The following is a 25,021-nucleotide window of genomic DNA, read 5'->3' as shown; positions in this document are numbered from 1 at the left end:
TCTGCACATTCCATGATTTCTTTGGACACTTCCATAAGGTTTAGGGTGGAGGGAGTAGTTGCCCAGGTTTATCTACTCACAACACGAAATTAGGAAATCTGAAAAAATTATTGAGGATACAAAAAATGAAATCGATTGTCTAAAGAAATTATAATGATTTTATCTGTCAATATACAAGAGAAGAGTCAAGAAAAACTGTATGTTATTACAAGATATGACCGAAAGAAGAAAAAAAAAGACTAACATGAAATTCAAAAGTTATCACTCGGAAAAACACCACTTGGGCACAGGCAAGAAAAAAATATGTAACTGCCTCCGATGTTTTACAAAATTACCTCAATTAGAATATTTGGAACATAACAAATTATTTTTCTTGAGTCATTCAAAGGCTAGCACATGTAACAGTCCTAGACTACTGTATATTCTATATTTTGTTGCAGAATCAAATATGTTCTTTTCATTGATATAAAAAGAGTAGATTCCCTGTTCAAACTTCTGTTAGCCTAGTCAAAATCACAGATTTAGTATGTACAAGGGTTGCAGGTTTTTCTAAGTTAAGAAAACCAGACAAAAAGGTAAAAACCCGTGCTTGCAATATATATAGGCTATCCCATATATTACAATTTCTAGCAACATTTGCTACAAGCTAATACATAATTTTAGAACTAAGACTTGACAATAAGACCAATAGGGCAATGATCACTACCATTGACATCAGGAAGAATGTATGAATCGTGAACTTTGTCAGCAATGGATTCTGAGACGAGGAAATAATCAAGACGCCACCCTGTTTTATTTTCAAAACATATCATATAGAGATTTAAATGGAAGGCATTCAAAATTCAGAACAAGAAATTTCTGCATTCATTATGCTAATTTAATAAATGCACACACCATTACCTGTGTCATGGATGTAATGTGTCATCGATGTAATGTGTCATGGATGTACTTCCTCAAAAAGTAATACTCATAACATTCTAATTCAAATGAGACAAGCATACAGATATGAGCGTAGGAAATTTTGAGAGAAATTCCAAAGACCCCGACCAGGGAGTGTGTCCATTTGGGTATCTGTTCGGCATTTGAACTATGGAAGAACACAACTACATCTAAGATGCATATATTTTTATTCCCATAACAGAAGTTGACAATTGGAAATCCATGCATTTTCTTTTGGATAGAATTAGGAAAGTCTTATTGAATGCAGTTATCTGTGAAATGGAGGAATACCCTACTCTCATCTAGAAGGAGAAAACAAATAGTGGAACATGTACAAAAGGGTAAGGAGAGAAGTCAACGGAGAACTAGCATGTGAACACACACGTGCTTGTGCTCAAATAAACTCATAACACAGTCATGTAACGGATATTAATATGCGAAGTGAAGTAGATTCCACACAAACAGCGAAGTATGCAAATCAATTTTAGGAGTGCTCTATAAATACCTCTGTTATTCTTGCGCCCACCATGCCGATAACCCCAATAAGTATATCCAATAACACCAGGGTGCTGCCTTCTAAAGGTATCTACAAATCCCCTAGATAAGAAGTTTGTTGCAAAAGATTTCCTCTCTTCATCTGTAAACCCAGCACTTCTCTTGTTACCCTGTGGATATAAGTATTTATCAGTAGAAGTAATCCTCTTGGCACTCTCACGTAATTCATTAGTCAGGATATTGATAACAGACAGATTATTGATTTAAATTCCAACTAGTCTTTATTTTCAACATATTCAAATTTTCAAAAGCCAACTAGTTTGGTGTAAGCATTTGTGAAACTTGTTGATCGATGACTATTGGAAATTAACAAACTGGAAATCAGATTTTAAGCTATTTTTTAGGAAAATAAAAGTCATGTTGACTGATAGGATTTATCTGCAATTTTTTGGCACCAGTTTGTTAGTTGTTATTCTAGCAGTTTTCTTTCCGTTATTTGCTGTATAAAACCTACAATATTGCTCAATAAAATTGGATTATGCAGTTCATATTTTACGGTTCCACTCTTTCTAGTTTTTTATATCTTCAAATAACCAACAAACCTCAACAAAATGGGCCCAAAATGGTTATGGTCACATAACTTGTAGGGAGTTACTATCCTAATACAACCTTGCTGTAATTTTCTAATGATTGATAAAAATGGAAATGATGAAAACGATGAATGATGGATGTAAGTTGTAATGTGTCTCTAATTTTCGTATAGTCTGGGAAATATATAAGAAACGGAAAAGGTTGCTATGCTTGGAGAACCCGACAAAGAAGGAAAAACAGTATTCAAAATACATGTCCTCCCCCTACCCGCCATCTCTCTCTTCATTATGCCTATATAGCAACTTGATACCCCACACGTAATCTGTCAAGCAAGTTATGGCACCCACACTTTTGGGATCAACTGACACGTGCCCTGACTCCCAACCAAATCGTCCTCACCCAGGCTATCTCCCATGGTCTCCCTTGCACGATCTTCCAGTATTACAAAATCATAGTACTCATGATATTGCCGATTACATACTCCTCTTGCATGCTTCAAAGTCCACATCAATTCTATAGCATCTCCAATATACTGCCAGGTGATGTGGTTTCCTACCAATCATAAGCACGACTCACCATGGTGCTATCACTATTCTAGATATGCTACCTCCAGTTCTATCATAACAGATCAAGCATGTTAGGATAAACGTTAGGTATTAACATGATGAGTTACCCTTGACACTAGGAGGGCATTGTGCTTTGCTATTTAAAATCGTAATGATATTGATGGAGTAGCAACCATCGGTAATCACCATCTAATCAATACTACAAAAATGGTTTGGCGTACTGCGTATCTCGTTCTCACCAGTGACTAGTCAGAAATGAAATGTAGTATAGTTATCATCGCATCAGGCCTCTTCATTTAATACATACTCAGTCCACCTTTTCATCTGAACAAATTTCAAACAAATTCTAAATGAACACCCAATTGCTATTAGATTAATATTTTAAAGCTAAAAAATCAATTTAGATAACAGGAGTTACCGGTGACTCAGCCAACACCACCTGTAACTATTTACATGCACAGTTGTTCTGAGTAAACATTAACTTAAGTAATAACAACATTTGATTTCAATTTTAAGCCAACCATAATCAGAAGATTGGACTATAAATTAATTCAATGCATATTAACAACTTCTTGACTACTACTTCTAAATCCAGTAATTTATATCTACCAACAAGTGCTAGGTTTTGCTGGTAATATTTACTAGGGTTTAATCGGCATAAACAATTTTTACGGAGAATATTAAATCTGAAACACTTACGGCAGGGTTGTATATGTCTATCTCTTCATGAGCACAATTTAGATCACCAGTCAAAATTACCGGTTTTGACTTTTCCAATTCCTGAATCCAGCAGAAAATGAATTAGGAATCCTAACCATGCATGCATAACAAAAAGAATTTCAATAAAATGTTAGTATTCCTTCTGTGAGAAGCATATTTACCACAAAAGAATATCTAGTAATGACCAAAGAAAAAAATGAAAAAGGGTATACAACATAGGACATCAACGCGCTCTCCAATTTTATTTTTTAGAAAACAGACTTTAAGCTCAGTTCAACCTTGTAAAACTAGTTTTCAATGTGAGACTTACACCCACTAAAATACTATAATATAACTATATTTCTAGTTGACATGGGCTAACATAATTATTATTTTAAATAAAGTGATGCATTCCAGCATCAATTTTAACCTTTTGAGCTTAGACGAAACACTACTAGGCCTTTCAAATATAGAACAACTAGGTAAAAGGAATAATAAAAGATGAAACAACAAAAAACCATGCACACCATGAAACAACAAAAAACCATGCACACCGTGCTTGAAGAGCAATATATACATACAACAAAGCATAAAGCTTTATCCTACTAGGTGAAGAAAAGGAACCGTACATACTTTTAAATAATTACTGAGAGATGGATCCCATTGAGTCACCCTGTAAGACTAGATTCAAATACAGAAAACAATAGTTGGACAAGGATATTATTTCATAATGAAATGGGTATAATATATAATACAATAAAAGAAAAGTCCGTACCAGTCTTTTCAAGCCATCTCCAGAATTAGGGATGTATCCACATATCAAATAAAATGTCTCAAACTCAGCTGTCACGAGTCTACCCTCACTATCATGATCAGATATACCTAGGCCATATCTAACTGAAAGTGGCTTTATCTGCCAGAATTCAACAATATTAGAAAAAGAATTATTAATCCAAGCATCATTCATGCAATTTAAATATGAGGATGCAAATGGTTAGCTTATAAAGCAGAATGAAAATCATGACAGATGAGAAAAATAGTATTTAACTCGGTTAGAAAAGAATATCACTAAAATAGGCAGCAAGAGTTTCATCTCAATTTTGCAAAGTTCTATTATCAATAGTCTCATTTCCAAAACATTTTACCCAGAGAAAAATGTGTACAACTATAGCCAGTACTATCGTTTTTTGGGCCCATGGAAAAACAATAAATAAGGGTCACCTGTGCATGCAAATTTTAATGGTTACATATACAGAACCTTTAAAATGATGAAGGTTGTTTAATGTTTAGGAAGAAATTCAATGTCCAATTGCACATATTAATTGGAGCTTTAAACTTTAGCTTTAAATTTGTAATAAGAAAATTGGGAATGAAAAGCTGAAACAAAAGTTAAGAGTGCATAATAAACATGATTTCTTTTAAACATCTATGCTAACCATTGTTGGGTCCCTCCCATTCACTAGCCTGGAGCAGAACACCTCTAAAGTACCCTCAGGACTGGCCTTGTGTACAACTCATTATTAGATAAAATTTATGCAGCAATAAATATTAAGTTGCCATGAAATTTAGGTTGATTAAATTGTGCAAGGAATGTTCCCTACCATAAACAGCCTTTTCTTCTAAATTTGGGATTAAAAGTTTCCATTTAGCATGAAGAAGTGGGATGATTGCAGTCAACATACCCTTGAGATAATTGCTGTTCCAGAATAACCAAGCTTAGAAATACTACACGTCCAAAAGCTGTTATCATAGCCATCTATTAGACGCTGTTTGATTTCCTCAATATCCTTCTCCTGTTAGCAAAATCACAGCATTCATAAATAACAGAGACATGAGCCCCATCAAATTTCATACAAACATCTTCAAGTGTGTTTGGATAACACATGAGAAGCAATTCTATCCTACAAAATCACAATGATAGCATGCAAAAGTTAGAAGCAACTATTTGTTGCTTTACCTTCATGAAAAAAATAATTATTACTCACCATGAAGCTAATCCAAACACACTTCACCAAAGTTGATAGATAATAAAATGAGGCAATGAAAAAGCTTCTCATGCTTCACATCTTTCAATATTTTCAAATAACATAATTCGAGATTCTCTATGAATACGAAACCATTTTTTAGCATAATTCTGTAGCGACCTAGAGAGTTTACATAATTTAACTACAATATGATGCAAGAAGCACTTATAAACCAGCAGAAACAAAATAAAAAAGAATAAACTTTGCAGTTATTCTCTAAAAATGTCTAACAACACTGAAACATAGGACTGTTGGAAAATATAACTCTCAGGCATAAAATGACTAATGTTATACCTGCAGCTTCGTCTCTTGCAAACACAATATATCAAAGTCTTCCCTTTGGGCAAGTTGAAGTGCAGAGAATCCTTCTGATTTTAGCAATGCTCTCAATCCATTGACATTCCATGACAAAATCTTGACAAATTTTGAATCTTTATCAAGCGGTGGTGATCTCATTGTTTTAGGATTATATGCAATCCAACCTTTTTGAGGTTTCTTGTGGGCAAGAACTGTCCATGGTTCAGTTTCAATGGTAGCTGTACTGATTTCACCTGACTCCGTAACAATGCTAACAACATCTGAAGATACTTTTCTGTTTGCCCTGGAAGGCTTAAAATCTGGAAATAAAAGCCCATATAAGATTGATCCTGAGTTGACTGAGCAACATTTGAACCAAAATTAAAATTCAGAAATAGTGTTTAAAGGTATCATAGTGTCATGCTTAAAATCTGAAAAAAAAAAGTATAGTAGTATTAAAATCTGGAAAAAAAGAGTTAACTCTATCCTACAACAGTACCTGCATCACCATTTGATTTCGGTGAAATTTTCTTCTTGATTGCCACTTTGACAGTTTTTCTCTCAGATTCAGATTGTTTTAGTCTTTTCTTACCCTGGTTAAGTTCAAATATCTCTGAAGTTTCATTGACATTTTCAACATGGTCTTCATTCAATACCCTTTTAGTCTCCGCTTCTACAGAAGTATTGTCAGCAGAAATTAATAGCCCTTGCTCTTCTCTTATATGAGAATCTTGTTCTGTACATTAAGAGACCTTCTAAACATTAGAACTACACAACTTAAGCTAGTTTCTAAGGAGTGACACGAAGTTAAGGATAAAAGGAGGCGACTGTGAGGAGAAAAATAATTGATGTTGAAACAGAAAAGTAAAATCTCTTCATTCTCCCCAGAAACAGTAAAAGCTGAGATAATGCTAAGAAAAATGTATACCGCCGCACATGCTACTGTCCATGAAACTTTTCAAGGCAGACAAAAGATCATCTTTACGACCTTTAGCAGGGACCCTAAATCTCCTGAGATTTCAAATCATTGTGAAGATATATAAAATCAAGAATATTACATATTCATATTCTAAAACTAAACTTGGTTAGGAAATGACCAATCTGCTTACTTCAATGTTTTCCGGAGTTCCTGAACAGTCATTGCTTCTACTATTGTCGGGTCATTTCTTAATCTCTCAATCTCAACGGAATACATATTAACATCATTCTCCTACATTATCAATTTATAGTGAAAACCCAAGAAAAAAAAAACTCAAAGGAACATAACAGTGACAATTTTAATGAATATCAATTAGACCTCAATAACATGCTTCTTGGAACCAGGGTTTGCTTCCAACCCCTTAAGCTCCACATCCTTCTTGCCCTCAACAAATGATGAAATTGGTTTTAATGAATTTGAAAGGGATCTTTTGGACCCCATTGCTTTTACAGTTGAACAAACCAATATAGTAGCACTCAAATGCTTCCGAAACACTGCAAAGCTACAATATTCTTAGTCAATTCAGGTACCCAGATGAATGTGTACTCAATTTACATGTTCCAGCAAATGTGGTGCATCATTTTCAACTTTTTTAACAAATCAATTAAAAAGGCGTAAATAAAAATGTAACCTTTTCAGAAAAAATAAATCAAAATACACGCACATTAATTCACATGGATTTTGAAAGTTAAAAAACGAAGAAGAGGCATGACGCAAAAGAAACCTGGTGAGATTGATAGAAGTGGTAGATACGAATTGCAGGAGTTGTTTCATGTGAGGTACACACGAAATAGAAAGAAAGAACCGCCACTGAAAATTGAGAAAGGGCAAGGAACTAAAGAGAGGAAAGAACAAAGGTAAAAACAATTTGAATTTTTTTCTGTGCAAAATTATATTTTTTAAATTTCTAAACATTCACCCAATCATATTGATAACTAAAGTGTTTAATACTTATTCAAAATTTATATTTTCAGAAATGATTTTGATATACTTTAAAAATAATTGCTGCAAAAATAAAAATTAATAAAATTATAATACATAGTTTTTTGTTAATAGGATGGATTACATCATGTTTTTGTTTGGATATTTTACAATGTAGTATAATTAAATTCTCATTCTACTATTTTAAATGGGAAATTATAAGTTTATTATTTTTATCATATTCTAATATAATCATTTAAAAAAAAGTAGTAGTATAACAACCATCTAAGTGTTGCATAAACCAAAATGCATAAAGCTATGTATTTTCAAGAGTCAAACTCTACAACTATAGTGTTTTCACCCTTCGTTATATAATCAAACATCAAACGAGAACTAATTGCACATAACTAGTGATGTGTATTCTTAACATAATTTTTAATATTTTTTTTAAAATATTTTTTTCTTAGCAACAAAACAAATTTTACATAATTAATGTTGTGAATTTTCAAACATTTTAAATATATTATTTTGTTGAAATATCATGTTATTTTATTATTCAAATTTATTGAACATGTGTCATTTTATATTACTTTATCCTTTAATCGAGATAGTCTTTTATGTCTTTCAACTTGTTCTTACAAAAAATGAATCGATTTAATTTAAGATAAATTGGACTAATCTTTGGAACAAGGTTGAATTCTAATCTACCATAAAAATTCCACTTATAATGATTATAACGCAAGTATTTTGTTATTGTGAAAATAAAATATTATTATTAACTTAGTGTATTTCTTGTGATAACATGTATTTACAAGTTTTTGTAGACATATATATTAGTATAGTGATAAATAAAATAAATTCAAGATATATCAACAGATTTAACACATATAATAACTTGATATAGTTTATTATAATTTGAATTTTAATTATATTAATATAAATATAATTTTTCTTAATGATAATTAATATTTCATATAGATATCATTCTTTAATCTCATATTTTATTACACCGTTTTGGACATGAGAATAATAATATATCTTGGATCAATAGATACCTAATTTTTTTTTCTTTAGAAAATAGTTTGAAACCAAACCAGTGAAAGTTGACACAAATTACCTGGAGGATTTTAAGTTTCAAAAAAAAATTATTAAGATTATTTGTTTCTCCAATTAAAATTAATTTTTCTAAATTAAAAATTTATTAAATAAAATTAACTTAAAACCCTTTTTGTCTTCTTTAGTTTCTGTTTAACTCACTATTTAAAACGAGTCCATAGTAACTTGAATGTTAGATAGAGATGAAACAAATATATATTTTATTTAATAAGTGATATAAATATTACCGATTCTCTCGTATCCAAAATAATTGAGTATGATTAGGAGTAATAAAAACGATAAGTTAACGTTTTACTGAACTTGATTTGGAATTATAAACTCTAACTTAAAGAAGATTGATTAACATGCTGGTGAAAATAATAATATACATTACTTTTGAAAGAAAATCTTATAACCACAAAGCTGGAATAGCTCAGTTGGTTAGAGCGTGTGGCTGTTAACCACAAGGTCGGAGGTTCAAGCCCTCCTTCTAGCGATTCTTCCTTTCTTTTTCTTATTTCGAGAAACTTGTCAAAGAATAGTCGTGATGTAAAACTTCAAGAAAAATGATACTCATACATGTACCTTGAAGAACCAGTAGAAATAATACTTTTGTTGTAAATAAATAGTGACATCCAACAATACTTTGTTTGTTAGCTATTAGTAAAGCATAATTTTTTTGTTAAGAATTAGACATAATTTCTTTTAAAGTGTATCCAATATAAAAATATTTGTTATTCTTTTATGCTTTTATATAATTTACTAACATTAGGTTGTTATTTGAGTGCTTGAAAAGATATGGTTCATAAACTATCATTTATCGTCTTTCATAATTTGTCTTTAAAATCAAGTCTTGAGTCTATCTATTTTATAAACTGCCATATTGCTTATGATTTATTCTCATTGATTTCAAAGAAGTTTTAAAATATATACTATAATACAATTCAACTGTCACTTTTGTGTTTTCCTCTTTTTACAATATTTACTGAATTTAACTATAATTATTTAAAATACTTGCACGTTTTTTTAGAAAACTTCCAGTTTTAAAAGATTAAAAGGAAACAATATATTCACTATATTTAATAAAATTGACTAAAATACACTATATTTAAATTAATTAATTAAAATATTGACTAGAAATATTTTTAAAAAAATCTTTCCATTTTTGGCGTGGTGTAAACAATTGAGCACATAATTGGTCAGAATTGTAAAGAATGAAAATTGTCAGACCATTGAGCAATCACATGAGCTCAATGTCTGCTTAAAGGATTGACAGAATGACAAGATTTTGATACAACAAAAGTTTCAATAGCCAAGACAGGCACTTGTATTCTTCAATTTAAATCATCTTTTCAAGAGCTTTAGCACATCTCCAACAAGATGCAGCGATCCAGTGACAAGAACCTGAAACCATAGGTAAGAATTGGTTCAGTGTAAGCGTAGTATTATAGGTACGTGACTGGAAAGATTGGGAGCATCACTTTTTTTCTGTTCCATAAGGAGAAAAAAAGGTAAAAGGAAGCACCATTCTCCGTCTTCCAAAGACAGATTATAGGAACCAGTGGTTTACCAGAATACTACATCACTGGGTTTCAACATCACCATTAATGGTGAAATGGATAAGGCAAGGAAAAAAAAAAGAAACAAATGTTACTAAATCCAACCCAACAGAAAAAAGTTGACTTTCAGGACATGGTGGTTGAACAAGACGAGGTGTCATACACAAATGAGACACCTCTGAAGAAAGGGAGAGAAAAAGGTGGAGTAAAGTTTGATTGTCAATGGAATTTAACTTCCTGATCAAATAAAAGTTGAGATTTAACACCAACTGAGGAGTATCCCTCCATTAGCCAAGTGATTATAAGAAGCAAGTACCATCCACGTCTTTGTTACCTGAAGTCTTGTAGAAGGGTGCTCTTTGACACAATCCTGCAGCCATTTGATTGCCAATGGTAATGAAGGTATTACTGCACTGCTCGCAAAACAGTTATGAGAGTGACCACCACTCGGAGCATTATCGTTAAGAAACTCGGGAGGTGGTACGATCTCCTTGCTATCTATCTTGAAATCCTTTTCAATTGGCACGGTTATTTCTGCAGATGCACAAAATAATTCTCAGGTCAGAAAAGTCAAGCTTTGTCCTCTAAGCCAACATCTTAGCATGATGGGCTGTCTGACTAATTTCATCAGGCAACTTTCTATCATTACTCATTACATTTACCATTATCCACGAACAACTAATATTTTAGAAGAACTTTATAGCACTTGATGTTCAATTTTAAAACTTCAATTCAGCTCCACAAACATCTAAAGCATTGTCTTCTCTCATCTTTCGGTTGAATTTCCACTAGAAATATTTTCCACGTTGTTTACAAGATAATAAGGACATCTAGATGCATGATGAAGCAGTTAAAGCTTTACTTTTATGTGAAGTAAACTTATAATCCACATAGGTTACCCCATTCCACAGCAAAAGAAAAAGATAATGAAAAAATTAACGTTAGGGTTGAGCTGTTAGTTAGAACTTCACAGTTGAGAGTAGGCTTTATAATCTGTTAGAATAGGTAAAAGTTAGACTGTTATAAATGGAGGCAGCAGATGATAGAGGAAGTTAGTTGGTGAACATGGCCTATGGGTGGGCCAGACCAGGCTCTTGAATACATGTGAGTTCATTCAGTTATTCTTGTAAACTTTTGCCACTGTCTGTTCTACTATAATAATGCTAGAGTTGCTATTAGGTATTTTACCAATAAAATTTCATTTCATTCTAAAACATTGATATCTGAGAGTGTTATTGACCCTTGAAGCTGTAAGAAAGACAATATGACCAACATCACTGTGAATTCCCAATAGACAACAAACATGTCACAAGCTGAAAAGACAAAGCATACCTTTCCCGTGTGTAATCTTCTCCCAAATTCTTTGGAGGTTAATTTGCCATGAAAGATCTATGCCATGGAGATCAGAAGAAATAACTGATGCACCAGAAACAACCTTACTATATTTTGACATATTTGGGACAAAAAGTGCTCTTGAGAAATGAACACCTAATCAAGGCTCAAAAAAAAGTGATTGCATTAGTGCAATGCAATTCATAAGCATCCATACACAAAGAAATTCAAAGATAGTGAAGCAATAAAATATGTAGAAAGACTTAGACACCATTCTCTTTTTTCAACTTTTTTTCTTTTAGCAGATTATCTAAACATGATGCAGTATTTCACATAAAATATATTGGAAACACATTTGCACGCCATGTCAAGAACTCAACTGATATGCTAGAAGGTTCAATGTACTGTCTAATTTAATTTTAAATCCAGTCACAGCTTTTATATGTAAGAAAAACAAGGTAAAGTCACAAGTCACACATAAGATAGCTTTTTTTAGAAGGTGAAAATAGCAAAATATGAGGCGCTTTGAAGTAGGAATACCTGAAGAAGCACATGTATTCACCAGTCGTGGAAGCAAAATATGGGGATTTCTCACATCTAAGCAATTGAATAGGAGAATCTACAATTAATCAATGCTGAATATCAGGAGAGAATTGATCATGAAATAAATTATCAAAAGAATTTCACGTCATACTCTCGGATTCAAGAAATCTCAACAAACATATTGTTAAAAGTAAAAACGGCGATTGAGAACTATATAAATAAATTATTAAAAGGAGGAAAGAAGCATCCAAGAAAGGATATACTATGATAAACAGCAAATGGTTAATCTACAGGAATATCTGGAACAATCAATTACTTTAAGAATATCTACCCGCTTAAAAGATTTCTCAAACTGCCCCAAGGTATTTCCTTTGTGTAGTATGTGACCATTTTCTGAAGATCCATCTTCCTTTTGCACTTCAAAAGACGATTTTGATGGAATTTCTACAGCATTAGAGAACCACTTTGCACAAGCCTCCATGCTCTCCGGACTATGAGCTCCATCCAAATAAAATATCAACTCTCCACAATTTTTGGACACAATTTCTGAACAGTGGGAATTTGAAGTGGAGGCATAAACAATCTGAGCCCTCCCAGAAAAATGCGCATTTGAAAGGCCTCTCATAAATTCATCTGGCAAATTAGAATCCTGAAATTGCTATCATACAATGGAAAAATTTAGATGAAAATGATATTATAATGTAGACAGGAATATAAACATGTCCACACTAAATCATCAACTGATGAAAAATAATCGGTTAGAATAATCTCAATGAAAAGAACAATTATCATGCACGCACATGCAGTAGAAAAAAGTTACAGGCTAATCCATCCTTAAGTATTAAAATGTGTCTGACAAGGGACCCATTTTTAAAATTCTTATAAAAGATATGTAATGCTGATATTGCCAATGTATTTAAGATTCTAATGCATGCATGAACCAAAAGTAAAGGTTTAACCAACATTTTGATATTTCTTTTCCCAGTTCCCAGTTTTCTGAAGCCAGCATCTACAAAGTGAGACCGCAAGAGCAGCATTATAGAATTGGTGATCACCAGATAAACCAAGCTTTAATCCCTTTATTTGTTTACAATCTAAAGGTTCAGTCACTTCCAGGGGAACCTGCAGCCATTGAAAATTGAAAATAAGTAAGCAATTAATAGCATTAACAATAGAGAAACTCATATGCTCATCTGAGGTTGCAAATGCTCTGGCATGCTTTTATGATTTCAGGCCTATATTTTCCAACTAAATCTGTGCTCTAAAATACAGGCAGTACTGCATTTCATTTAAATGAAAGATGCGAAAGATAACCTTTCAGAGACCAAACCTAAATATCAGGATTCTTTCAATTAATTTTTTTTATCTCATTATTAATTTATTTTTAATTATACTCAATTTGAAAATTGATGGCATTACCAAAATTTTGTCCATCAGAACAACTACAAATTAGACATGGCAAAAGCTTGTCTAACAATGATCTAGCTTTAACAGAAAAAACACTTTTTGATTGGACTCCAGACTTTGGCCATTTTGAAAAAAGTGTTGACAAGAACAGATTTGGGTTTCGGGATGTAATTACTTGCCTCACTTAAAAATCCGAACCTGTCATTTGGTCTGTTAAGAAATGGACTTTAAGTTTAATTAAACCTTACGAAACCGGTTTGTAAAGTAAGGTTTGCACTCACTTATACTATAAACTTGTCTTTTCCTTAGTCAATGTGAGATCTCCAACGCACCCCCTTATGCCGAGATATATACGTCTTGAGTATAGGACTAAACATTAATGGATGGTCCGATAGTGGGTAACATGATAAGCCCAACAAACAACAAATCTCGCTAGGATAGGCTTAAACTCATGGATATGATACCCTTTTAAGAAGTAGACTTTAAACCTAACTCAACCTACATAATAACTTGTAAGATGAGGTTTGCTGATAGGTTTCCGAACAAGAAACCCAACCAAGAACTCCCTCATAGTTTCTCACACCAAGAAAACAAAGAGATATATGATGAATTGTGTATTATTAACAGAAAGAATAGTGTGTGTTTACAAGATGCAGAGGCATAACCCTCTTCACAGGTCTAAGGCTTGTCACAAACCATGTACTCAAAACTCCCTTCTAACTATCCAATCAATCTATTTATACAATTCCTCTGCCTTCTATCCTAATCCCCTTTCCCATTATATCCAAATACCCTATATCCTAACATTACACCCTGCTGCAGAACAACCTTGTTCTCAAGTTTGGAATCGGGAAGCTTGGTCTCATGGTTCCTCTTCCTCATCGGTTTACCATATGAAGGGAACCCATTGCTATGTCCTCCAATTCAAGTCAGGAGGCTTGGGTTTTGGCTCAGCCTCGCTCTCTTTTTCCTCTTCTTCTTCGGCTAGTATCAACATTCTCAATCCCTTAAAATTTGCACTCTCATCTTTTCCATACTCATCCTGACCTTGTAGAGAATGGGGACAGGGAGAGGAAAACCAGCCCCTGACTCCCCATTCTGCTCTGCTACCATGCCTTTCAAAAATCCTAACAATGTATGGCATAAACAAGTGACACTTCTAAGCTTACTATTTGATGAAACATACTTTTTCTTCAAGCAATTTTTCATGCATAAAGAATGTGAGGTCACATTCAAATCCAATCCTGGAAATAGCCTCTCGGCTCGCAGGGGTACAACATCGTACTTCTACCTTCCCTAGACTCTACCAGATGTGAGCATCATCCATTGACTGCCATTTATATATGTAATAAATGTATCACATATGTAGTGCCAGACGAAGCTCAAGCTACAACAGATTCAGATCTTTAATTAATCTAAAAATAGCATTGGAGAATTTGAATCTTTATGGTGCCTTTATTTCTAGTAGTATTTTTATGAACAACATGCTCAGTCAAGGTGAGCAGAAGAGCCTATGACCACAACAAAAGAAATTGGTATCGATAAGAAACAATTTCTTAGTGCTCTTTAGTTGAGGTAATTTGTAACAGATGACGGGATTGAGAACAATGATTACCATGCATTCTTTGGCTCTCTCAAGGATAACACCCATTGCTTCCGGAGGTTGTGGTACTGTGAAGGCAGGAACTTTAGGCTTCAAGAATAGGGAAGACATCAGTTTTTCAGAAGAAAAAGTAAAGAGTGAAGTGAGGGAGCATACAAACACAAAAAGAATAAAAGTACTACAAAAATCAGCTGATTTCCACAAAAATCAATGTGCAAGTTTGGTTGGTTGGGTAGACTTTTAATACCTTAAAAATCCCTGCCTTGTGTGAAGCTATCTGTCCAAGAGTATCTCCTGCATAGATGTACTAATTTAAATACTTTTTCCATATTGTTGTCAATTCACTGTTGAAGAAAAAACAAAAAATGACGAATAAAAATGAGACTTTATTTGGATGGTGGGAATCACATTCCCAAGACAAGAAAATGTTAAGCTTCTTGTGTAAACAACATGCAAAGCATCCGAATATGAGACACACACCCAATATTTCAGTATGATCCATGCCAAGAGAAGTAATGCCACAAACAGTGGGCTTTTTTATCTGAAAGTTCATAGTCAATTTAAATGTATTAGTCATAAATCATATGCAACTGGTTGCAATTTTCCTTTATTAGTTCAAGAAAATATATCAAACAGAAAATGTTGTTAACATTAATATTTATGGAATAAATATGTGATACCATACATCAAATGCGTACCACATTAGTTGAGTCTTCTTTGCCTCCAAGTCCAACTTCAATAATGGCAGCATCAACCTATGAATGGGATTCAATTAAATGAATTATTAGCAATGAGCAAAAATGTGGAGAAAAAGAAGAATAAAGAATGGCAACATAAGCAGATGAGTAAATATTAGTAAGCATGAAACTACAGGTAAAAGCCAAAAAATTGTATGTGTAACATCTTGCTATATTTGTTTATTAATAAAGAGGTATTTTAATATTTATTTTTACTAACATCACTATGCTATCTGCCATCTCTACTAGATCGACACTCCAGACAATATCATTCATATGAGCATACTTAGATATTATTAAGAGAAAATAACCAATACATAATGGGAAGATCAAAACAAACCCAACAACGAAAACAAAACAAACCTATAAAAAGGTAAGTGATGTGTCCCTAAAGAAATCAATACTAAAAAAAGGCATAACATCCCACCAACTATCAATTTGATATTTAACACCTTGTGCTGAAAGTAATTCAACACATCTATTACCCTCAATCTATATGTGTGAAACTGTTAGGTTCCTTTATGCAGGGAACCTTAACAGATGAATCTCCTCTCTCACAACACTCTAACAATAGAAAGAGATGAATGTATATGTATTTCATTAATTCTGTAAAGTATGGAAGAACAGAATTTACAGGTAAGTATCCCCAAGGAAGCCTCCCTTCCTCCACTGGAAAATCCCAGTCTATTCCCAAAAGTAAAATATCTGATACCCCTCTCTCCTATTCTGTTTGTTATTTATACTCCCTCTCTCTCTTCTAACAACTAACCACCTTACCCGCTACTTATTTCCTCCTTTTTTATTCTTTCGCACGTACACCTTTAATTGCCTAACATTACCCTCCTCCCCAACATCAACCTTGTCCTCAAGGTTGAAGTTAGGAAACTACTGCTTGATATAGTGCTCCTCCTCCCAAGTAGCGCCTTCAACACCACTCTCCTGCCACTGTATGAGGACTTGAGGTATCTCCTCCCCTTGGCATTTCTGGTTCCTGCACTGCAGCACCTTCACCGGGGTATATCGAGGACTGTCATCCCGTAGTTCATTAGGAAGATCACCTTCAACTGTATGCATTCCAATAGCTAACTTCAGCTGAGACACATGGAAGACAGGGTGTATTTTGGACGTTGCTGGTAACTGCAGCTGAAAGGCTACTGGACCTATTTTTTTTCTCCACGAGAAACGGACCATAATATCTTGCGAAGAGCTTCGGGTGGAGTCTTGTAGGCATAGATGTTTGCCTATGAGGTCTGATTTTTAAAAATACCCAATCTCCTTCCTTGATATGTACCTCCACTCTCTTCTTATTGGCATAGTGTGTCATCTGTGCTTGAGCCCTGGACAGATGATATCTAAGTTGCTGTAAAGCCTCGTCGCGGGTCTGCAAGTCTTGAGCAACTGCCTCTACCACTGTTTCCCTGGAATGAAACGTGTCAATGGTGGGGGAAGTCTGCCATAAACTATTTCAAAGGGTGTGCACTTAGAGGCCCCCTGATAGCTGGTATTATACCAGTATTCCGCCCAAGGCAACACCAAACTCCAACTCTTGGGCTGTTCTGAACTGAAACAACGCAAGTAGGTTCCTAGCACCCTGTTTAACACTTTCGTTTGTCCATCTGTCTCTGGATGGTAAGCAGTACTCATCCTAAGTTGTGTGCCTTGTAATTTAAAAATCTCTTGCCAAAATATACTAAAAAATGTTGAGTCCCTGTCACTTACAATGGTCATAGGTATGCCATGTAATCTAATCACCTCCTTCACGAACACTGCAACTATAGATCTTGCTGTATACGGATGTTTAATGGGAATGAAATGCCCATATTTGCTGAGCCTGTCCACCACCACTAATATAGTGTCAAATCCATGCGATTTAGGTAACTTTACCACAAAATCCATGCTTATATCCTCCCACACAACTGTTGGAATAGGTAATGGTTGCAAGAGACCTTGTGGTGAGGATGCCAAGTATTTATGCTGCTGACTTTTATTTAACTTTTACAGCTTTAGTAGCATGTTTAGGACCTTTAGTTTTCTACAAAAAAATAAAAAAATCTCCAGCAAGAGACTTATCCTTTTAAGGACTTGTAAGGTACCTTGATTATCTATGATTGAGATGTTACGTTTTTTATATTATATTGAGGTTTCCTATTTTAATTCTGCATTACATGGATGCCAGTACAGTAATACCCTCGAGGATGTTTCAGTATGAACTTGCAGCGCATTACACTCAAATAGAAGGTACAGCACATGAAGGGTAAAGATTGAGTAAGGATTCCTGAATCAAAAACATAATAATTTATCAACATGCAAACACACATATATGAACAAAACAATGTTATTATGACAAAAGAAAATAACATATTTGTTGGATTTCACCTTAGATTATTAGCAAATGATGAAGAACATAGTTTTCAAAGCCATTTAATTTAAGAATCATCTTGACAGTTTTAGATAGAAATAACATGCAAAAAATACATGGCAGCTGAGACAAAAAGTAATCCATCCATGTAGAGATTGCAAGATATTCTTATAATACATGGCAGCCCAATAACTTTGTTAGTAGTCTCAACATTGAATAGGATAAGCTACATGACGTGGTACCTAAACCAAGAGATTCTCTCACCTAATGGACTATCTTTGGGGTTGAGATCTACTTTTGTGCTTAAGTCTTTACAATTCGCATTTTCATTGAGAGCTGGGTTACGAGAAAGTTACCTGTGGGCTAAGGTACAAATTGAATACTAATAGAAGAGTGAAGCCATCTTAAGGAGAAAAGATCCACTACTGGGTTAGTGTCGAAAGAATGAAGCTACATGGACCTCGGCCACTAATGCGGGTGACAATGTTAGAGTTTCACATGGAGTGAGATTAACTACTTGATGCAATACTTAAGCCTATAGGTTATCTGCTAGGACATAGGATCCACCTAATTTACCTTTTATTTTATTTTTATTTTAAAAAGTATGTGTTAGAATATTTACCCTATTTATCATGATTATCATGATTATATTGTGTCTAGAGTTACCCTATTTATCATGATTATATTGTGTCTAGAGTTGCCCTATTTATCATGATTATATTATGTTTGGGATTACCCTAATTATCATGATTATATTGTGTCTAGAGTTACCCTAATTATCATGTACTCTTGTATCAATTTATTTTTATAAATAGAAGATTATGAGAGGGATCAATCAAGCCCTCTAGAATTATTTTACAGTTTAATTCTCAAGTGTATGTAAGGTAACAGTAATTCCTTTATGACAACATTCATTTGGAGAGGATAGATGTTCAGAATGCAAACAACAGTCTGCAGGGAAACAAAGGTAAAGACGTGTACTAGCAATGACATAATATTATATAATTAGAAAGCATGGACAAACTGGTTTGGTTTGCTACTGCATTATTCAAAACAAACTTAATCTTACACCTCCAAGATAATACAGGTAAAAATATTGTAAATATCATTAGTTACTGGCTTCTGAAAAATCATAAAATGACAACTATATACATCACGTAAAATCTTTCACATAGGGCTACAGCCAACAGGGATATACAAAATATTTGCAAGGATAATTAACTAGAAACTCAATACAATCTGGTACACACGATTTACCTGTTCAGATATAAATATTTTGAATGCCAATATAGTAAGAAACAGAAATAGTGGGGGCATTGGAAGCTTCTCCGTTGTGTTTTCCTGTGAAATAAAGCTTTAGGAATTGAGAAGCTGCCACCAGATGTTATGACTGAACTCTTCTAGAAATAGAAGGAAAAGTGAATCTTTACTTTATTGAATGATAGGGAACATTTTCATATGAGAATGATACACACTCCAAATATTTCAAAGGGTCTAATCCACTCAACTTTCTAAATCTGAAAAAGTCGCCTAACGTTATTTCATTATTCTCTTTTATCATAAGTAAATGGATTACAATCAATAACAGAAAACTGCCCTAAATGGGCCCATCAAGCTGTGGCCCTACTTTTAAAATACACTTGCTTAACCTCAGACCTTCCATCACATTGTTTCTTCTAACAAAAGATTTCAAATCTGAAACATAAATATTGACTATTAAAATTGAAGTATACTTCACAAAAATCACAGTTTCTCAGCAAGATCAATGGGCAATGAATTAAAGGAGAAATTACTTCTAATATGAATTGATTTATATTCCTTTATATATGCACCCAAAATGCCCAGTCAATTTTGTAAAGTAGCTTATAACAAGAACTTTCACTCTGAAACTATGAAATTTTTTGAAAGAAATGATAGCCATGGAGTTTGGTACGTTATATTTTCAGTCCCAAACGCAGCTCTCTCCCTTTTTATTTACAAAGCTAAAATGGTTTATGATACATAGAAGATCCAAACGGAACAATGGAAAAGGTATCTCATAAAGTGCCCCCCCACCCCCACTAAATATGATAGTCCTCGAAAATCCCAAATTTCCTCGAAACTATGGCCTGCCTCAATTACAGAGGTACAGTTTAGCAACTTCACTTAACCCAGTTGGTTTTAAGATGAAATCTAACAGATAGAAAAAGGAACAGCAGCATTTGATTACAGGCTACTAGGATAGTATGCAAAGGAGGAACAACAAACACATTGTGCGGCAAAATTTAACCAACCAGTTCACAAGGCATGTGGGGCCAATAAACAGATTTGTGAGTGAGGTTTGAGAAGGGAGAAACCAAGCCCCTTGAAGTGTTTGCAGTGTCTCTACATTTCCATTTCTACGGTCATGAATCTTCCCTTATGATATTGTAGATATTGGGCCAGTTTGTCTGTGCTTATTTAAAAAAGTGAATGTTTAATAAAATAAGCAGATTTCTGCAATTTTATGTGTTTGTCTAATTTACTTATTTAAAAATAAGCAGTTTTCTGCTTTTTTAACGAAGAAAATCTTATCTGCTTCTTCTTAAATAGTTTTTTTTTTAATTGCTTATTTTAAAAACACATATTTTATGAACGGACTAATTATCTCATATCAAGCAAAGAGAAGGGATTTTAGCTCTTTCCCTACAATGGAAGTGAGCTCTATTGTTGAGTTACTATTAGTATATTATCAGAAGCCCAATAGGGAAAGGCCAAAATTACTCTAATAGTCAATTCCTCTATTAAGTGTATATACAAGCAACGGTGCTGCATTGCAACTTAAAGCAATTCCTAAGATAAATTAGATAGATTTCAAAATTCCAAGGTCTCTATAAAAATGTAATAAACAATACCTCCAATTGATTCCAACAATCCCAGAAATATTGCAAAAATTTGTCTTCAGATATGTCCATCCTACAGAGATAATGACAAGTCAGAATTTAATCCTATACAATTTCAAAAATAGGTGCAGAAGGTGGAAATTTCAGCTCAACCACTGTTGTGAAACAAATTGGTACCAACTATTTTTATGAATATTAAAAAGAATTCTATTTGAAAATTCATACTTCCAAATCTAGACCTTATTTTCAGAAGGAAAATGCCGTTTTTTCTTTTCTCCTCAAAAATAGGTAGCCCAGTCGCTTCTTCTGTTTGAAGTTTAAACATAATATTAGGTAATGGTTTTACTGATAAGACAATGAGGGTGCGGGTCGCATGAACTATCCTCCAATTCCTCATGGACAAAAAAAACACGGTATTTTTTGTTAACATTTGTAATTGAAATATCCTGTAGCCAAGAAATTTATCTCATTACAGTTTCTTTTTTAAGTTGTATTGGGTAAAAAGCTTTAAACTTTTGCTATACGGTAAGTTACCAACATCAGCCATATATGTGTTCCGTACATTCATGTTCTATGATAAAGGAGAGGTAGGTTTGTGTGTGTATCATGTGCATGGGGAGTGAGAGAGAAAAGACTACTGAAAAAATGTGACAGAGACAAAATAGATTGATGGAGTGCCCATCCAGTATCGGTCATTTAGATAAGTTAGTTTATTCAATTCCTAACCCATCAATACGAAATCTTTCCCGCACGTCAATTAGGTGAGGGGATGTAAAAACTCCGGTGCGAAAGCCACACTCTCTTAAGATTGCCTCACAGAATATGCATGTTGAACCCTGCAAGTAATCCGTTACAAAAGAGGGAAATTAAGGATAATTATGAATACCAGGGATGTGCTTACTGTAATGTCAGATACCTGACAACTAAAGATTAGTTCAACAACTGTTGTGTAACATCTTTATTTCAACCATCATAGACAAGCACCAACTTGTTTAAAAGTTATATAATATTCATAATAATTATTTGTTCTTGAATCGTGAAGCAAAAAAAAATTATCTGAATTGACGTTCCAACAAATTGATAAATGATAAAATGAATAAAAAACTTGACAAGTAATGAAAAGAGTACCTTCCCCTTTGTGCCTGCCACATGAATAATGTTGAGCCTATTTATATCTTCCTCCAAACCCAGTATCTGTGTAGAAAGCATGCATTTCATTTTCTAGTGTTCAAAGAAGTCTCCTGGAGCTTTTAGCCCTTAGAAATATAATGAGAATTAGACAATTCATGGAACGTTTTCATGTACTAGACGTGACTCCAAGGAAATGGAACACTTTATTTTCCCTAATTGGTAAAATACATAAAGAATTTCAAGTCTGCCGACTTAAAATCTCACAACCCAGTTCTCTTTTGTTCATTTTTCTTCCGAATTTTCCATTGAGTAGGGAAAAAAATTAGAAAACACCTCCAAAAATAACCAAGACAAAACCAGGGTTATAATTACAAGCACCATCAAAATTCTTGGATAATAATTCAGCATATATTACCTTAAGATACAATGACATCATTTCTAATTTGTTAGCAATCGGTGGCTTTTCCCCTCGCCTTTGGCGGGTAATAAGAGATGAAATCTTCTCCATGGCAGCTTCGAATGAAGACGATGGGAAATTGTGCTTTTGCCCATTGGTGACGACATTGTTTTCCATATGGAAAGGAACTTCTTCAGATGAAATGTTATATATAGACCCTAAAACATGAAGCCACAAGAGATTTTCAGAAACACAATGTTAAGCTTTTGCAGGCTCTGCAATGCAAGTGTCACTCGAGCAAACGGAGAGAATGAGAGAGAGTAAGAGACTCACAGTGAGAACAAAAATGGAAGAAACGGAGAAGCTAAAATGATCTGAATATCAACTCAATCCTTTCTCTGAATTTGTATTACAGAGTAAGGTTCACACATTTAAGATTGAACCATTTTTTTCCCCCAGCGACCATGAGAATGTGCGCTGTTCCACTCGTTTTTCATTTCTTACTATAAGGTCCTATTATCACTGCTTTTACGTATTAATTAAAGGATAAAATGTAATATATAATTTCTTTAATTTTTTTTTTAGTTTCAATGCGTATATAAATTGATTTTAGTTTATAAAAATTTATTAACCTTTTTTTTTCATTTTCTCTTAAAAAAATATTTATAGAAAAATTGGTTTGGTTATCTACATTTTTATTAAGTATTATTCACAAATCAATTTCATATTAAACCTTATTATAGATTTTGACATCTAGTGCTTGTTACACTCAAATTTTATTAATTATTTATTGTCGTATAAAATATTTTTAAAATAAAAATATATAAAATATAAAGATACACCAAATTCATAATAAAAATTTACCTTCTAAAAAATATACATAAATTATATTTATTTTACAAAATCCAAATAAATATATTAAATTACTTATATATTTTTTTATAAATAAAAGACAAGTTAACTATTTTCTAAGCATAGTAATTTTCTTTACGAAATAACATGAAAAATGTGTTTTTACAAAGAAAACACATATGATATGTGACCAATTTAGTCCGTCAACATCATACATGTTATACTTTCGTATTTCATACTTTAGGGTGTATTCACATAAGATGATTGATGGGAGATGATCTCGGGAAGAGTAATTGAATGGATTTGAAGATAATTTTTTTGTTATTTTTTTAGTGGATTTTTGGGTAATTGAAAGTGGATTTAGAAGTAAAGTTTGTGAAAATTAGTGTATGATTTGATTAATGTGACAGATTTAAAAAATTTGTTTAATTTGTAGAAATTAAAAATTACCAAAATATCCCTAGTTATTAAAGTAATATAAAATGTTATTTGTTAATGTTATATTTAATTGTAAAAATGTTTATAAAGAGTAAAAATTTTAAAATAATTATTAAAATTAATTTTTAAAAAGTAAAAAAATTATAATTTAATAAAATGAATTTATTTTTAAATGTAGTATTTGTTTGTAATATAATTTATTACCAAATAGTATGAATTTATTTGTTATGAAAGTAAGATTGACATAGGTAGTGGAGGTGTATGGACGAAAAAAAAGGGTGCATGAAAAATATGTTGGTTTAATCCCTCACAATACCAAAACATGCAACATGGGGTGTATGTATGAAAGCCATAGGTGCCACACACAATATTCTCGGTCCAAGCCCAAAGCCTCTTTACCTTCATATTAGAAACCTAGGGTTTCTTCTTTTCTCTATTAGAACCAAAGCCTACCACAATTTTTCTCGTGTGTCTTCCTGTCCCCTCTCACAGCAAAAGGCTTGCTACACTTTCTACACCCAGAAGGCTTGCCACATCTTCGACTCCCACTACTATTCAACCAACACCTTCCAAAGATGTTTTCACTTGAATATATCACCATTGGAACAGTTAAATGCTTCATTTCGCGCATAGGGGTCAATAGCGGCCCAAATATGTTGCTCCGCAATCAAATCCGCATCGGAAGAAAAGGAATAACCCTCCCAGGCACCTTTAGTGTTGGGAAATCTCAACGGAATTCCTTCGTGTTTGCAAATTGCGGCGTAAACGCAAAGACTCCCAACCAGGTTCATCAATCTGTAGGGAGAAAAGCCAAATATTGTTCCGGGCCTGTGTACGGACCAATGCTAGTGGTATGAACACACCTTCATCCTTTGTGGCCTTCTCCTCAACCCCAAAGCCACCATTGCTTCCATGGGAGGCCAAGAACATGTTAATGACATCAACCCATGCACGTTGACAGCGGCGCATAATCGAATAAACGTTGCTTGGAACCGGATACGCCAAGTTCGTAACCGAATCCGCCTACTTTGCAATTTCTTCCAAATGCTGGAACCGCTACGGTATTATGTGGAACCGAATACATGCCCATGAACATCTCTTCTTCAAGCTTTCCTCATCTCCATGCAGTTGCTCCTCATCACCAACCGCGTTCTTCCTCATCATTAACCACTCCCTGCGTCTTCAACTTAATCACA

The 25,021-nt window shown here is 33.6% G+C and overlaps 2 protein-coding genes and 1 non-coding gene across 13 annotated transcripts; 1 reads left to right on the top strand and 2 right to left on the bottom strand.

Moving 5' to 3' along the window:
• Nucleotides 1-484: 484 nt before the first annotated feature.
• Nucleotides 485-7,441, bottom strand: LOC108324282 (DNA-(apurinic or apyrimidinic site) endonuclease, chloroplastic). Of its 3 annotated transcripts, none has more exons than XM_017557190.2 (12): nucleotides 7,315-7,440; nucleotides 6,909-7,092; nucleotides 6,721-6,821; nucleotides 6,540-6,622; nucleotides 6,111-6,347; nucleotides 5,609-5,931; nucleotides 4,973-5,083; nucleotides 4,066-4,203; nucleotides 3,924-3,971; nucleotides 3,291-3,371; nucleotides 1,445-1,604; nucleotides 485-787 (listed from the first exon to the last, which is right to left on the bottom strand). In XM_017557190.2, exons 1-12 carry the CDS (start codon nucleotides 7,362-7,364, stop codon nucleotides 666-668), a joined length of 1,638 nt encoding a protein of 545 aa, XP_017412679.1. In that variant the 5' UTR covers nucleotides 7,365-7,440; the 3' UTR covers nucleotides 485-665. The 3 variants fall into 3 exon arrangements, with proteins under 3 accessions (XP_017412679.1, XP_017412681.1, XP_052730947.1); XM_017557192.2 differs by having other exon boundaries at nucleotides 6,909-7,084; nucleotides 7,315-7,409; XM_052874987.1 differs by lacking the exon at nucleotides 485-787 and adding an exon at nucleotides 2,831-2,915 and having other exon boundaries at nucleotides 1,478-1,604; nucleotides 7,315-7,441.
• A 1,587-nt stretch (nucleotides 7,442-9,028) lies between these two features.
• Nucleotides 9,029-9,102, top strand: TRNAN-GUU (transfer RNA asparagine (anticodon GUU)). Its single transcript has one exon. It is a non-coding gene; the product is annotated as a tRNA-Asn (tRNA).
• Nucleotides 9,103-9,709: 607 nt separating this feature from the next.
• On the bottom strand, nucleotides 9,710-23,031 carry LOC108326451 (folylpolyglutamate synthase). 9 transcript variants are annotated; one of them, XM_017559964.2, is made up of 16 exons: nucleotides 22,869-23,031; nucleotides 22,554-22,753; nucleotides 22,136-22,201; nucleotides 21,734-21,843; nucleotides 21,020-21,080; nucleotides 19,404-19,487; nucleotides 15,749-15,805; nucleotides 15,531-15,591; nucleotides 15,298-15,344; nucleotides 15,063-15,140; nucleotides 13,004-13,162; nucleotides 12,372-12,698; nucleotides 12,038-12,116; nucleotides 11,498-11,653; nucleotides 10,500-10,699; nucleotides 9,710-10,010 (listed from the first exon to the last, which is right to left on the bottom strand). In XM_017559964.2, the coding sequence occupies exons 2-16, from the start codon at nucleotides 22,710-22,712 to the stop codon at nucleotides 9,951-9,953; spliced, it is 1,704 nt and encodes a 567-aa protein (XP_017415453.1). In that variant the 5' UTR covers nucleotides 22,713-22,753; nucleotides 22,869-23,031; the 3' UTR covers nucleotides 9,710-9,950. The 9 variants fall into 9 exon arrangements, with proteins under 9 accessions (XP_017415453.1, XP_017415454.1, XP_017415455.1 ...); XM_017559965.2 differs by having other exon boundaries at nucleotides 12,372-12,689; XM_017559966.2 differs by lacking the exon at nucleotides 19,404-19,487.
• Between the last annotated feature and the right edge of the window lie 1,990 nt (nucleotides 23,032-25,021).

Source organism: Vigna angularis, chromosome 3 (assembly GCF_016808095.1).
Source record: "Vigna angularis cultivar LongXiaoDou No.4 chromosome 3, ASM1680809v1, whole genome shotgun sequence".
NCBI lineage: Eukaryota > Viridiplantae > Streptophyta > Magnoliopsida > Fabales > Fabaceae > Vigna > Vigna angularis.
This window is presented reverse-complemented; position numbering and strand designations above follow the sequence as displayed.

What these genes read in the sequence shown, in the direction of transcription:
- LOC108324282 (XM_017557190.2), bottom strand. Translation starts at nt 7,364, where the DNA reads ATGAAACAACTCCTGCAATTCGTATCTACCACTTCTATCAATCTCACC. An exon ending in GAGATGGCTTGAAAAGACTG is followed by an intron (nt 3,972 to 4,065) that starts GTACGGACTTTT and finishes ATTTGAATCTAG; the next exon opens with TCTTACAGGGTGACTCAATG. An exon ending in TGGGCGCAAGAATAACAGAG is followed by an intron (nt 788 to 1,444) that starts GTATTTATAGAG and finishes AAAATAAAACAG; the next exon opens with GGTGGCGTCTTGATTATTTC.
- LOC108326451 (XM_017559964.2), bottom strand. Translation starts at nt 22,712, where the DNA reads ATGGAAAACAATGTCGTCACCAATGGGCAAAAGCACAATTTCCCATCG. An exon ending in ATTGTTGGAATCAATTGGAG is followed by an intron (nt 19,488 to 21,019) that starts GTATTGTTTATT and finishes TTTATTTCACAG; the next exon opens with GAAAACACAACGGAGAAGCT. An exon ending in GAATACATGTGCTTCTTCAG is followed by an intron (nt 11,654 to 12,037) that starts GTATTCCTACTT and finishes AGCCTTGATTAG; the next exon opens with GTGTTCATTTCTCAAGAGCA.